This window comes from Cryptotermes secundus, unplaced genomic scaffold (genome assembly GCF_002891405.2).
Source record: "Cryptotermes secundus unplaced genomic scaffold, Csec_1.0 scaffold944, whole genome shotgun sequence".
Taxonomy (NCBI): Eukaryota; Metazoa; Arthropoda; class Insecta; order Blattodea; family Kalotermitidae; genus Cryptotermes; species Cryptotermes secundus.
The window spans coordinates 845,488-859,485 of NW_019719375.1; the positions used below are offsets into that span (position 1 = coordinate 845,488).

Genomic DNA, 13,998 nt, shown 5'->3' on the forward strand with positions numbered 1-13,998 from the left:
CTGATGACGCTGCTTCCGGCATCAGTTTTTGGTGTCTCTCTTCGTCTGATGCCTACCCTTTGACCTGTCCAGCAAGGGAGGCCCTGCCAGTAGCTACGCTACCGCTGGTATAGCTCTCAGGGTCCTTGGCATACTCAAACCCCCTCACCACGATAAGGTGGTGATTATTCCAACGAGGAATAATTTATTAGGAATTAAATTTAAAACACTGAAGAAAATTGTGCCCAGTACATACACTTGTGTGGGCAAGGACAAATTGCCTATATCTAGCGAAAAGGCAAATATTTTGGTGCTTATACAGATGTAAATTTTCAATGGTCGAATTCTTAGCCTTCTCTCCCGGCCATTTTCACTTCCTCCCCCCAGAATCTGATAATTACGACACCACTGAGAGGCCTTTAGTCTTTTCCTCTCTTCGTTTATTGAACGATGTTTTCAGTATCGATATTATACGTAGTATATTGTCACGTGATGCATTAGATGGAAAGGATTTGGAAGGAAACGGATATAGCCTAATCGAGGTACAGTCCAGGAATTTTCTTGGAGGGTCTGAGAAAAACACTAAAAGTGCCAGGATAGTTTGTGTCAGTGACGAGTTTCGAACCGAGCACGTCACAAATACAATTCTATAAGCCAGAATGTTCGGTACTTCAGTTTTGATTTATCTGTACCAGAATGGCCTAGACGACGCAACTTGAGTGCGGAGTCCATCATATTTTGCCTCGCTGAAAACATCTACTGCAAACCATGCCCATTATTGAATAGAGCCTGAAGGCAGTCAATACTTTTGGAACAGAGATAACACAGATTACATCCCACACGGCTCCTCCACGTACAGCTACTCTTTACATTTATCCGTCTTCAGTCCGGAGGTGTTGATGACGGAGTACAACAACAAATTGAATCAAGAAAACAGTCTAGGAAATTTAACTTACTATTTTATCTCTGATTTCAGCAGAGAATTCTATCTTGCTCAGTGATTGTTGAGATAATTCAATGCCATTTGTGGTGGCAGCTTTCAGAATGATATCCCTCGCTTCTTCGAGTCTTCCTTTCGTGAGAAGCCACCTCACAGATTCAGTAGCCAACCTAAACAAAACAAAAACAGTTGGTAGCACTACATAAAGACACTGTCTATTTGTAATTCAATTAGATTTTCATTACACGACGCTAGAAATACAGATACGTACATAGTGAAGTGTTATTTAACTCTGGTTAAATACGGGTAAGAGTAAATATACACAAATTTATTAATCATGGAGGCAGACAGATTTTTTCTTGTGTTACGAAGAACTTGATATTGATCTAAAATTCCAGAAATGCTTGTAGCGGCTCACCAAACAATACTATTAGTGTAAAGGTAAAGATATCCTTGTAACAGGCCATGAAGGCCCATGGGGTTGTAAGAAGTCGAGGTTGCCGCATTTTCTAGACAGTCGGCTCACAGGTGGCGGTAAGGTTGTCAGCCTTAGGCGCCGGTCGCCCTTTACCCCACAGGAAGATTCCTGGTACTCATTTCTTTTAGGGGCTGAGTCGACCCCAGGGTCATAGTGCGGCTGGAAGGATTAGGTAAATTGAAAAAATTCACCTCTTCGGGACCTGAACCCGAGACCTTCCAGCTTGTAGCATAGTGCCACAGCCAACTAGGCTACCGCGTGCCTAGCATTCGACAGTATTGATTCTATAAGCGATAATACTTTTTGAGTTACGCTTTCATATTCCATAAGCAGTTTAATTTTATTTTTTCCAATTTGAAAAATGTAGACTACGGAAACTCCGGCCATAATTTTGAATCACTATATGCATTATTTCAGTGTGCAGTGAGGTACTGAAATATAACATGTTGGCACGTGGGAGATTTTTTATTGCTAGTGGGGTGGGACTAAGTGCCTTGTACTGCGGCCACTTCTGGCCTATTGTACCAGCCCCGGATGATAGATGATGGTGGTTGTGAAGCAATTGGTGGAATAATGATTGGCAGGGGAAACCGAAGTACTCTGAGAAAACCTTCCCCAGCGCCACTTTGTCCACCACAAATCCCACTTGACCAGACCCGGGATCGAACCAAGGCCGCCGCGTTGGGAAGCCAGCGACTAACTGCTTGAGTTATGGCGCGGCCCAAGTTGAGAGACAAGGCACTGATCACGAGGTCTGTGGACGGTCTCTTCTGGGTGTGAATGCTCACCAGTAGTGAGCGATGCAGAGGAATGCAGGGAAGTAAAGTGCTCTGAGAATCAGCCTCCATTTCTGCAGCCACAAGGACACGACTCCTAGAATCACTTCTCCTATCGTGTAGAAGACGCTGATTATACTGCCTGCAAACACTCGTCCCTGTGGGCCCACCAACTCCATTCCTTGCAGGAAACAGTACAAAACCAAATTCTGAATTCCAATATTTATGAATTTATTGACGAATCTACAGTACAACTATCACTCCTTTATCTGCACGAGAAGTTCTCTGCTTTTATGCAAAAATACCATATTTACCCATGTATAGGCCGCGTGCGTGTATAGGCTGCAGCACAATTTTCAGACAGAAATTATAGAAAAAATAATTTTCTTGGAATATTATTTCAGGAGTATTACACCCTGTATTACTAATTATGAATGTAATTTTTTTAAATGAAGTGTGATTTCGAATATTTCGAATATAAGCCGCACCCCAGTTTTCCTCTTGAATTTTGGGCAAAAAATGTGCGGCCTATACATGCGTAAATACGGTAAAATATTAGTCACTGTCTCACTCAAAGCCAAATCTTGAATACAATGACCAATTGAGATACTGATAAACAGAACTATCTTCTGGGATATAACGCCCTGTAGTCCGTTGGAAGTCAACCGACGTTTCAGAGGACCATATGATCTCCATCTTAAGAGTCAAAGAATAAGCCGAACGAGAAACAAGCATTAAAGTAGGTGGTAAGCAGAGTAACCACAGGTGTGAGAACCTCAAATCCTATACTGTGATGTTGACAGTTCAACTTTTCTATTGCCGCATCACTCCCAGGCCCCCTATACGTCTTCATGGAACCGTGCGTAAGTATTTTACATATAATTAACTGTATTTCCAATTAACCAAGTATACTAAAACACAATTTAAAAAAAAGGAAGTTAGGGGGTTGATTGTGCATACTGATACATACCTAGGACAAACCCTGCAGTGTACAAACCACTCCCACAAAGAGGGTCCAGGAACTCGAAAGTAAGAAAAGACATGTAACTCCAAGCTAATGATCGAGCAATACCCATGACCGCAGACAAGAGGACAGCCAACACCAAAGCCTTCTTCCGGCCAATTCTAGAAAAATTGAGTAAAAATTATGTTACGGAGCACCGCCAAGTCTTTATTTAGGAAGACGATAGTTCCTGAACTGGTCAAGAAATTCTTAACCTCTTGTAGAACCGAAAGGTACTGTGTTCTCAAGGTGTCACCACTTGGCCATATTCTGAGCCTTCTATCCAATGGGTACCGGGGGGGGGCTCTTTCCTCAAGGGTAAAACGACTGGGAGGTAAAGCTGACCACTCATTTCCAACTAATGCTGAGACGAAGAAAATGTGGATCTATACATCCACACCTCTCTACGCCTTTATGGCCTAGTAAAGGAACAACTTTACCTTTCTTTTTATACAGGTATCTGAAAAATGTTTTCTCCAAGATTTCTTTGCGAGATCAAACAGTCTAAAATAGCAGATGTCTGTGCGGTTTATGGTTCTCTGTTGACCTTCAATTTGTTTTTCTCCGATTTCTCTATTTTTCTATTGAAAATTAAACATGTCACATGTGTCGGAACAGTGGAGATACGATTACTGTATCTAATTTGTGGCGTACCTTGAATAGACTGCAGAATGCAGGCTTGCAGCATTAACCATAAAGGAGAGAGAATGTCACTCACAGACACCATTTAAACTAACGCCAGTAAACGGAGGTGCACGTGTGACGTATTCTGCCTTCGAGCACATTCTCAATGCAGGCCCATGGGTGTGTTTCGCACTCCGGAAATTATTATGCGGTAGTGGGCTATTACTTGATGCTGCTGCTGTTTTATAAATAGACTATTATTGATTCTGATGCTTTGGAAATAAAACATTACTCTTTTTTTTCACGCTGGTTGTATCTGCTTTAATTCATGAGAAAGTCTTCAGAAGAACTTCCCTGTGTTTCTTGCAGCACCTAATCATATTTTGGAATTGTTTAAATATTCGAAAGTTTAAGAATTTTCCCTTAGGGCAAGAGGATAAATATAAAAATCTATTATAGGATGTTCTTCATGTAAAAAAAGTAAAGCTATCCATGTAACAGGCCGTGGAGGCCCATAGGGATGTGAGATGTTGACGTTCTCACATTTTCTAGACAATCGCCTCATGGATGGCGGTAAGGTTGTCAGTCTTACGCGCCGACCACCCTTTACCCCCGACAATATTCCTGGTACTCATTTCTGTTAGAGGCTGAGTCGACCTCAGGGCCATAGTGCAGCTGGAAGGATTAGGTATATTGAAAAAATCCACCTAATTGGGATACGATCCCGCGACCTTCCGGCTTGTAGCATAGTACCTCAATCGACTACTCTACCTTATGTTATAGGATCTGGTGAATGCGTTTCCCATACTCACCTATCAGAAACCACTCCGGCTATAGGCATACCAATAAACTGACCAACATTATTAACCGTTCCGACCATGGTAAGTGCCCATTGATTATCTTCACAGGTTATGTCCCACTGCAAGAAATATTTTAACCACGAATTAGTAATAATCGATTTAGGGTTTCAGTGAGTAGTAAGATATATTTGCTGGGTCAGTTATCCTATGAAGTGGATATCCCTGAAAATGGAAAACATTCCAGAGTAAGAAATGCACTACTCTAGAATATGTTCCTTTCGTAAGATTTGAGGCTTTCACGGCGGTGACAATGAAGAAATCAGTCTTCTGGGATTTGGCACCGTGTATATGTGGTGTTAACCGACGTTTCGGAGGAACGTCGGTTAACACCACATATACACGGTGCCAAATCCCAGAAGACTGCTTTCTTCATGTTCCTTTCTTCTTTACAAACATTCATAGTTCCTACGTCTTTGTGTGTGTCTGTAAGGACTCTGTGAGCTCACTTATAAAATTGTATATCGAGAAATCTTGGTTAAGCTCAAGCCCAATTTGTATACTTGCAGACTATATCGGACAAATACAGGGCAGATTTTCACATTAAATTCCCGTCTGAAATGTCTGATAGAGCAGAAAAGTCATTCAGCTGGTTACGAAATTTTCGATCTTTAATGGAATCCGAATTTACGTTGCAGTGTTCACAAGAATTCGCTAATGGACCCTGGTCTGGACTAGTTGAATCTGGCCTACATCCTTCTTCTCTGAGATCCATTACCCTTCTAAGTAAGCGCAGATCTGTCACGTGGACAATTTCCTATCATGTTGTCCGACTAAAAGTTTATATCTTGTTTTCAGGTCTCTCGTGCATTAAAAGCGTTCGTTATTTTAACCCATCTGAATTGTTCACTTCTTTATATAAATAGTTGCAATACAACGGGTAAGACTTAACATTCCAGGGATTCAAAACAACAACAAACAAAACTCGGTGGCCTGTAGTTCCCAAGCGAACTATACCGACCGAACGACGACGCTTGTCAGCGAAGTTACTCGTAGTGTCAACTTTAGCCGATAGAAAGTGTGTCAGAAAATTGATCAGACAACGGAATATCTCGATGGAGACTTTCAGTGACGTTCCTCGTTTTCACCTGGGAAATATTGACAAGTGCCTTGCAGTTTAATGCCATCGGTTCACCTGAATGTAAGATTTGAGGTTTTCAAGGCAGTGACTATGAAGAATGCCGTCTTCTGGGATGTGTGGCGCCGTGCAGATAGCAGCCACCTACTCACGCTTGTTCCTCGCTGGAGGATTTTTCTAACCTGAAGATGGAGGCGATACGTTCCTCCGAAACCTCGGTTTACACAATATTTACACGGCGTTACATCCCAGAAAACGGCATTCTTCATAGTTAAACTGAAGATGGAAGTAGAGCCAACTCCCGAAATATTACTGGACTGTCTTCTAATTAGGGAATGACGCCCATTTCCTCAGCTGCTGTGTACTGTCTTCTTTATTTTCGTCTGATTTTCAAAGAAGTCCTTATCTGGAAATATGTGCTTATGTATTCTTCTAACAAACTGCAAAATGTAACGTCCGCTGGATACCTCTCTAAGAATGGTGGACCGTGCTCCTTCGTACACCCATCTGTCACACCTGACCGTGCTGCTCCTATTGAAGAGCTCTGTGCTGCAGGTGGTATTGTGATCAGGGGTACTGGAGTTACTACCAAGTTGCTGAGATATGTTGTTAACGTGCCCGTAGCGGAGGCAACGGCTTGGAACTTTGGCCGATCCCTTTTGCTGGAAGGGTACGGCGTAGCTCAGCCACCCCGGCTGGAAGGAAGTCTCCGGTTCCTCGCATTCCTGGATTCGACATCTGCAACAGAAAAGGGGCCCAGTTCATTTCAGTGACCAACTGTTGTAGAAGTAACATCATAATCTTGTATTCGGGAGGTACTCGCTTCGAACAGCGGTCCGGCTGCTGATTTTCCTGAGGACTTTAGTTGTTCTACTCAGTCCTCCAGTAGGACAGTAGCACTATATTTAATTAAACCAAGACCACCTCCCTCCAGATCTTACTACTCACTGTTCATGATCATCTTCTCATTTTATTCGGAGACATGTAATTACTGCGGTAGAAAAATTGGTAAAAAGTAAAGGTATCTCTGTACCCACCACGGCGGTCTGGGTTCAATCCCGGGTCTGGTCAAGTGGGATTTGTGGTGGACAAAGTGGCGCTGGGGCGGGTTTTCTCCGAGTACTTCGGTTTCCCCTTCCAATCTTCATTCCACCAAACTGTACATCATCATGATCACCCGGGGCAGGCTACAGTAGGCCAATCAGTGGCCGCCGTGCCGAGTGGACCCAGTTGGATTCCACCCCGCACTAAGCGAAAAGGTATCTCTGTAACAGGCCGTGGAGGTACATAGGGTTGTGAGACGTCGAGGCTCCCACATTTTCTCTAGACAGTCGGCTCGCAGATGGCGGTGAGGTTGTCAGCCTTAGGCTCCGGCCGCCCTTTACCCCCCCAGGAAGATTTCTGGTACTCATTTCCGTTAGAGGCTGAGTCGACTCCAGGGCCATAGTGCGGCAGGAAGGATTAGGTAAATTGAAGAAATCTACCTCTTCGGGATTCGATCCCGCGACCATCCGGTTTGTAACATAATGCCTCAACCAACTACCTGGTGTTTAGTAAACCAGTAATTGGTCACTTTGTGTTTACCGAAATTCAATACGAATGAAGGGACGCCAATGGACGCATTCATATTGTGTGTCTTCTTAATGGATGCAGCGAATTTAACTTCAGCGTTTGTGATCATGATAATACTGTCACGCGATTCGGAGTGTGACTCTAAATGGGGTTTGGATTGGTAACTGGATGTACTGAACACTTATGCACACAACTTGTAACTCCAAGTAACTATAGCACTAGTGCTGATTCACACACTCTACAATTCACTACGCACACACTTAAGTCTTCTCAGCCTGCTGTGTCTTCACCAGTCTTCTGCTAACGGCTTCCAACGGAGGACTTTTCCCTTACTCTGCCTTCCCGATATATCCCCGTGCCTCAACTACGAGCTTCTAACAGATGTAGCTTAAAAGGACTGAACCGGAACACTGACTGCCCTGTTTATAACATATCGGCACGGACCGCACAGAAAACACCGTTCGACTATTGCTGTTACGGACCGTTGTTTAGTAACGGCCGTTGTCTAGTTTGTTTCGCTGTCATTGCCTAGAAACGGGTCTACATACCACAACAGGAAGGATTAGGTAACATGTAGACTTACCTGTGACGAAGAACCATATAATGAAGGCGCGTACAGCGCTAGGAGGTAAAACTCCAAACATTCCTGTTTCCTGAGAAGCTAATAGTCGCCAACTAGTAAAGAAATTCGTTTCCATGTGTAGATCCTGGCAGTGCTGAATATAGAACGAGCCTTAGATCCTTATTGACCCTAAGTGAGCGGTCTCAGCATTCAGGAAAACACCCCTTGCAGCTTACCTGTAGTTCAGACCTCCAGCGGTGAAGATGTAACTAAGGGCGAATATAGCCGAGAAGATTATAGGGAAGCTGATGACGAGGAAGCTGATGGACTGGAACTTCCCGAAGTGTCCCAACTCGTCCAGGATTTCATCCAAGTCCATAGGTTCACGAGCTTCATGAGCCTCCTTCGAGCTGCTTGAATAAACGTTGCTCTTAGCGAGATTGAATATAGACAGACAGAGAAAATAACGTGTTGCTTCAAATTTATCACCACACAATTAAAAATTTTAAATTCTTAAAAAAAAAAGACACATTAAAATTTTCGTCAGTTAATTTCTGCATGTCCACCTGTTTAATGCGACCGTTATCAAGGGGAAAGTAGGGTCGGATTTAAGGGGGGAGGGACTGGGGCGGTCACCCTGGGGCCTCCACGTTTTGATCGCCCCCAAAACTCTAATTCCAGCCCTGAACAACAGGGGACATTCTGTCTTGGCCCAAGGACTTTCGGCCGTTTCTGGTGGCATGGATTCAGCAACTGCCAAAATCCTGTGTTTTATTATTACAAAGACTCCGTGTCCAGCGACTCTATAAATTAAATTTTTATATAACTAAAAAAAAATAGCTATATATTCCGGTACTAAAGAGGCTACACATTTTCATTTAGCGTAGTGCTTACAGAATCGCTAAAATTGGGCACCACGTGGTTGGAAGGCTTGAGTTCCGTCTGCTTATGGTTCTGAAAGAACGAAGTTCTGCAGCAAGTCGAGGACAAATGCCCCCGTTACGGCACCCACTCATTTCGATATCTTCCGCATTAGAAGAAATACACACATAGATATTTAATGACACAAACTGTAAACATAATTCGTCTTATTCGTTCTTGCAGGAAATATCAACATATAAACCATTTCTGGTTTTCCCTAAATGTAACGGAATGTTCTCAGATGGTTCCACATAATGCTAGTTATTACGAAGGGCGCTCCATATACGAGTATAATGCCTCCTATTTTTTTGTGTTAATCTGTAACGTCTGAAGTGGATGCTGGTGCTGCTGTAGCAAAGGTTCAACCTTCCCGCCAATGTACTGTTAGTTTGGTTGTCATGCGACAGATAGCGACAGCAGAGCAGTCTACCAAAATGGCGTCTGACATTTCGTAATAATACTAATATTAATAGACATGGCTTTAGTTTTCACTGTTTAGGCCTTCTGGTCCGTTTCGATTAGAATCAGCTCTGAAATTTTGAATAGGGTACTGTCCAATTTTATGACCATTCTGATGGGGATCGGTCCGTCTCTAGCTGCGCAGGGCAATGCAGCACATGGTAAAGCGAACATACATGCACATATAACATCTGAAATTTATGACGCTGCGAACGTTAACATTTCTCTGCTATTGAGCTGGAATTTTCCAACGGTTTTACGGCGGTACGACAGTGTCATATAATGAAAATATTCTACTACCACAGTCAATAAGTTCGTGGAATGGCCGCAAAGCGTCGTTGCAGTACACTATAGCGGATAGGTTGAGGCACGATATGATGCCCTGTCGGTTCATCTCTCGTCACAGCAAGAGGCAGTTATGTGCAAACAGTGTAAGTAGAACTACGACCTCTTTGTGAACTGCAGTTAAATGCAAGTGGCGGAAATCGAAAATCTGGCAGTTTGAACAACGGGCAAACATCAAGTTCTGTCAAAAACTAGGCAAATCCCCTAGCGAAACATTTAGGGTAGGAAGAACTGGCTGTTGCTATACGACAACGACCCTGCACATCGCTCTGTTCTCGTCCAAGAGGAATTGACAAGGCAACAGGTCACCGTTTTGCCACACCCTCCGTACTCACCTGATCTCGCACCATGCGATTTCTTTCTGTTTCACCGCTTGAAAGCAAAGCTACGTGGCCGTAGATTTCAGTCGTCCGAGGAGTTGGTCATTGCCACAAGAGACGCCGTACGGCAATTTCCTGCCAATATATTTCAGCAATGTTTCGGCAGGTATATCAACGTTGGCAGACTTGCATTCCGGCCAACGGCAATTATTTTGAGGGCCGATGTGGATCTATGTAAGTGTACGAGAATACCTTATAATTTGATGCGATAAAACCACAGTCCACGAACTTAATGACTCTACCACGTATGTGTTTGTTGAGATGGCAGTACTTTAATAAAAGGAACGTGCAGTATAAAGTAAAGACAATGAGAAGAATATAGAAGGCTTACTGGATAACAACCGGCCATGATCCCCTCACTCGTAAGAGCTGTCGTCTGATGAATAATGCCGTCTTCTGGGATGTGGCGCCGCGTTGATCTTATGTGAGTCAACGTTTCGGAGGAACGTATCGCCTCCATATTCAGGGTAGAAAAATACGAGAGCGAGGTACCAGCGTGAGCAGGTGGCTGCAGACTGCAACAGGCTCACATAAGATGTACACGGCGCCACATCCAAGAACACGGCATTCTTCATAGTCACAGCTGTGAAAATCTAAAATCTTACAAACTGTCTTCTGATGTTTTGGGATGCAACTTGGCGTGTTTACGATGTAGTGAAAATTATTAGTCATATTAAGGGATAGTAATTTTACAGATATCATAAAAGGATAATTTGCTAATTTAAAGTTGGTAAAACTAGGCGTGCCGGTCACGGTAGCCGAGCGGTCTAAGGCGTGTACTGTCTTCGCTCGCTTGGAAACCGGGATCTTGGGTTCGAATCCCACTCAGGGCATGGATGTTTAGTTTGTGTGTGTGCGTTTTTCTGTGTTTGTGCACAGGTAGAGGCCTTGCGACGAGCTGATCACCCGCCCAAGAAGTCCTACCGAATGTGTTAGATCTAGAAAAACCGAAGTGAACGGAGAAGTTCATGGAGGTAGGCCTAGGCCCACTTGGGCTGTAGTGCCAAGGAAAAAAAAACTAGGTGTTGGTGTTTAGTAGCCTACCACTGAATATCGAAAACTTACGTCGTTAGTTCTTGCGATGCATCACTTGTGTTAGTTGCTTCAAGAGGTACAGGTTTAGAAATTTTATTATAGCGAACATTTAATGAAGCAAGAGATCCTGTTTTTGTTTTATCCATTCTGCAGGCTAAATGTAAAAGGCATGACGGCACACAATGTCACATCTGGTAGGCTCACATGTAGACACGATCCCTGGAGGTATGCTGACTGTTCGCATACTGAAAATTCCTATGACCTATTTAAAAAGAAATCTGTAAGGAGGCAGTACTCTCGTGAACGCGTCGCCGTTTTCGAGAGGTTCTCGGATTGATTTTTGCTATTGACTTTCTCTGCTGGTTTCTTTCTACAAATTTTCAAATTCCAAGCAAATACTCAATAATTCAAAGTATTGTACTTTTCTATCAATACACCCCCTGTAATTACATCGACAACAAACATGAGTGATCTGAGGGATTGTGAAGTTTGCGGTCTTCTGGGACATGACGCCGCGCAGTCCCATAAATCTTTACCAAGTTTTCTCTGAAATCTGCAAAAAACTGTTAGAACGCAAATATACTTGTATATATTTAGCGGACGTGACCAAGCGTTCGCTTGGTATATATGACCTTGAAACCTACGAAAACTGGGACAGCGACTCCGACGCTCACTTGGAACACGGATTATGTCCGTAGTTATATGTGTAGTGTTTTCGTGCGTATATAGAAAGGAGTTGAGCCCCTCTGTGGTCTAGTTATCAGAGTTCTTGCCTACATATCCATAGGTCCCGAGTTCGATTCTCTTCGCTATCAGATTTTCTGAGAAGTAGTGGGTCTTGACCAACCGACCGATCGAGCGACCGCCGCTTGTCGACGAAGTTAGAGCAGTTCCCTTGAGGACTAAAACCACGGAGTTTGTTTGTTTTTGCTTGTACTGGGTCTTGAACGTGTAACATTCAGCCTTGTGAAGATAATTGAGGAGCTGTTTCAAGGTAATAGCGGTTCCGGTCTAGAAAACCGAGATTAACGACCGTGGGGATTCGTTGCGCTGGCCACGTGACACCCTCGATCCGCAAAAGTTGGCACTAACTTCGCCGACAAGCGGCGATCGCTCGGTCGGTATAGTTCGGACTAAGGCCACGGAGTTTGTCTGTTTCCTCATATTATCTGTGTCCTTTGTCATCATGGCATGGCGTGGCCTTAAATTACGGATGGAGGAGTTTCATTTGGGTGTCCTTGAACAATTACTATCCACATGTTAACACACATAACCTGTAATCCAAGGCAACTACATAAGAAAAACAGAACGACATTACAGTGAGCAACAGGTTCCTTCACCACAACCTGTACACATGGCCGGTTAGGCCGAAACATGTAGTGTCAATAAAGAGAATATTAACCGTCGTTGTACTAGACAGAAAAAAAAAAAAACCGGAACGCAGAGTCAGACCACCAGTGCAGCAAGATGTTACAATTTAATATCACGATGAAATTATCTGCCCTGCTTTTAGGACAAGAATTTGAAAGAAAGGTTCTAATCCGTAAAATGATCATGGTAATACCTGAATCTGGTCTCCGAAATTGTGTAGGCAAGAGGCTGTCAATTAAAAAAAATCCAGAATATAATATATGTACTCGGCATATTAATGCGATGAGGGGACGCGGTAGCGTAGTTGGCTTAGTGCTATGCTACAAGGCGGAAGAACGTGTGCTCGATTACCGATGATGTGGATTTTTCCAATTTGCCTAATCCTTTCAGCCGCAATATGGTCCTGCGGTCGACTCAGCCTCTAACAGAAATGAGTACCAGGAATCTTCCTGCGGTGTAAAGGGCGGTCGGCGCTTAAGGCTGACAACCTTACCGCCATCTGTGAACCGATTGTCTAGAAAATGTGAGAGCCTCAATGTCTATGGACCTCCACGGCCTGTTATAGGAATAGCTTTTTTAAACTTCATATTAATATGATGCCATGACAAAGGAAAGAATCTCTGCTCTTACCGGGAATCGAACGTTAGTCTTCCAGTTCGTAGCCAGATACTTTGCTGACTCAGCTATGAAATATAATGTCAAAGAATACATTACGTCATATAAATATTTCTTTACTAACCTCATTACTGGATCTGTTTCTGAGTAATATGATTGATGACTGCTGTGCTGAACCCCAGGATCGAAGTGAATTGTGTCTTCACAGCCATCCGATCGCGCTGTTAATGCTATCGAAAAGTGTAAATGTAATAATAATCATTTCATAACCATTAACACATCTGCACAACTAGTCACATAATGAAACATGTCATTAGTGACGATTCATATGTCACTGGATACAATCACCGGAATACAAGCGCAGGGCTGCCGCCTTCCGGAACAAAACAATAACAGGTCTGGAATTTCTGACGCGTTGGGTGTACCACATCTAACTAGCAGATGATCACATGCATAAGTATGGGTTAATTATATCTTTGAACTTTCACGTACATTCTTTATGTTCATTGGTAATTATGTCCAAAGCATGCCAAATACATTTGCGCAGTGTTTAGAGTTAACTGAACGATACCTCTCTCAAGCATAATAATTATAGTGCATGCATCTCTGCAACATCAGGGACTCTTTTCTCGGGGGTAATGCGGTCGTGGTGTGAAGCTGGCCACTCATCTGCAAGTAGTGCCGAAGTCAAGAATGAGTGGATCTATATATCCATTCCCCCATACCTCTTCGTAACGTGATGCTTACATAGTTAAGCATAGAGCAAATTCTCCTGTATAACAGGGCATGTGTGGAGTAGGAGACATGAATTGAGCCACGTTTTCTGGAAGCAGCAGTTGTCTAGGAATCTGATTGCAAGCCACGTTATGCATGCGCAACTTTAGTGGGAAAACATCTTGGAAAATTCAGCTTGAAAGACTAAGAAGCAATTTTGAGGATCCAAAAGAGATATATAGTGACTTATGATGGGCTATAGTATTCTTGGTGTTAAACGTTAGATGAA

At 43.2% G+C, this 13,998-nt stretch overlaps 1 protein-coding gene across 6 annotated transcripts in view; it reads right to left on the bottom strand.

The window, feature by feature from the left end:
* LOC111865396 (organic cation transporter protein) overlaps positions 1-13,998 on the bottom strand; it is a 57,601-nt gene that overhangs the window by 42,369 nt on the left and 1,234 nt on the right. Inside the window, exons 1-7 of one of the 6 annotated variants that reach the window (XR_002842975.2) lie at positions 13,120-13,937; positions 8,106-8,282; positions 6,203-6,473; positions 4,613-4,719; positions 3,144-3,298; positions 2,186-2,354; positions 936-1,089 (exon numbers count right to left, since the gene is read on the bottom strand). Coding sequence is in view for 5 of the 6 variants with exons in the window: in XM_023853384.2 (XP_023709152.1) it covers positions 936-1,089; positions 2,186-2,354; positions 3,144-3,298; positions 4,613-4,719; positions 6,203-6,473; positions 8,106-8,282; positions 13,120-13,124 (1,038 nt within the window). In the remaining variant the exon portion in view is untranslated. Of the gene's footprint in view, positions 1-935; positions 1,090-2,185; positions 2,355-3,143; positions 3,299-4,612; positions 4,720-6,202; positions 6,474-8,105; positions 8,283-13,119; positions 13,939-13,998 lie in introns of those variants that run through there. The other 5 variants (XM_023853384.2, XM_023853393.2, XM_023853411.2 and 2 more) reach the window with 5 other exon arrangements.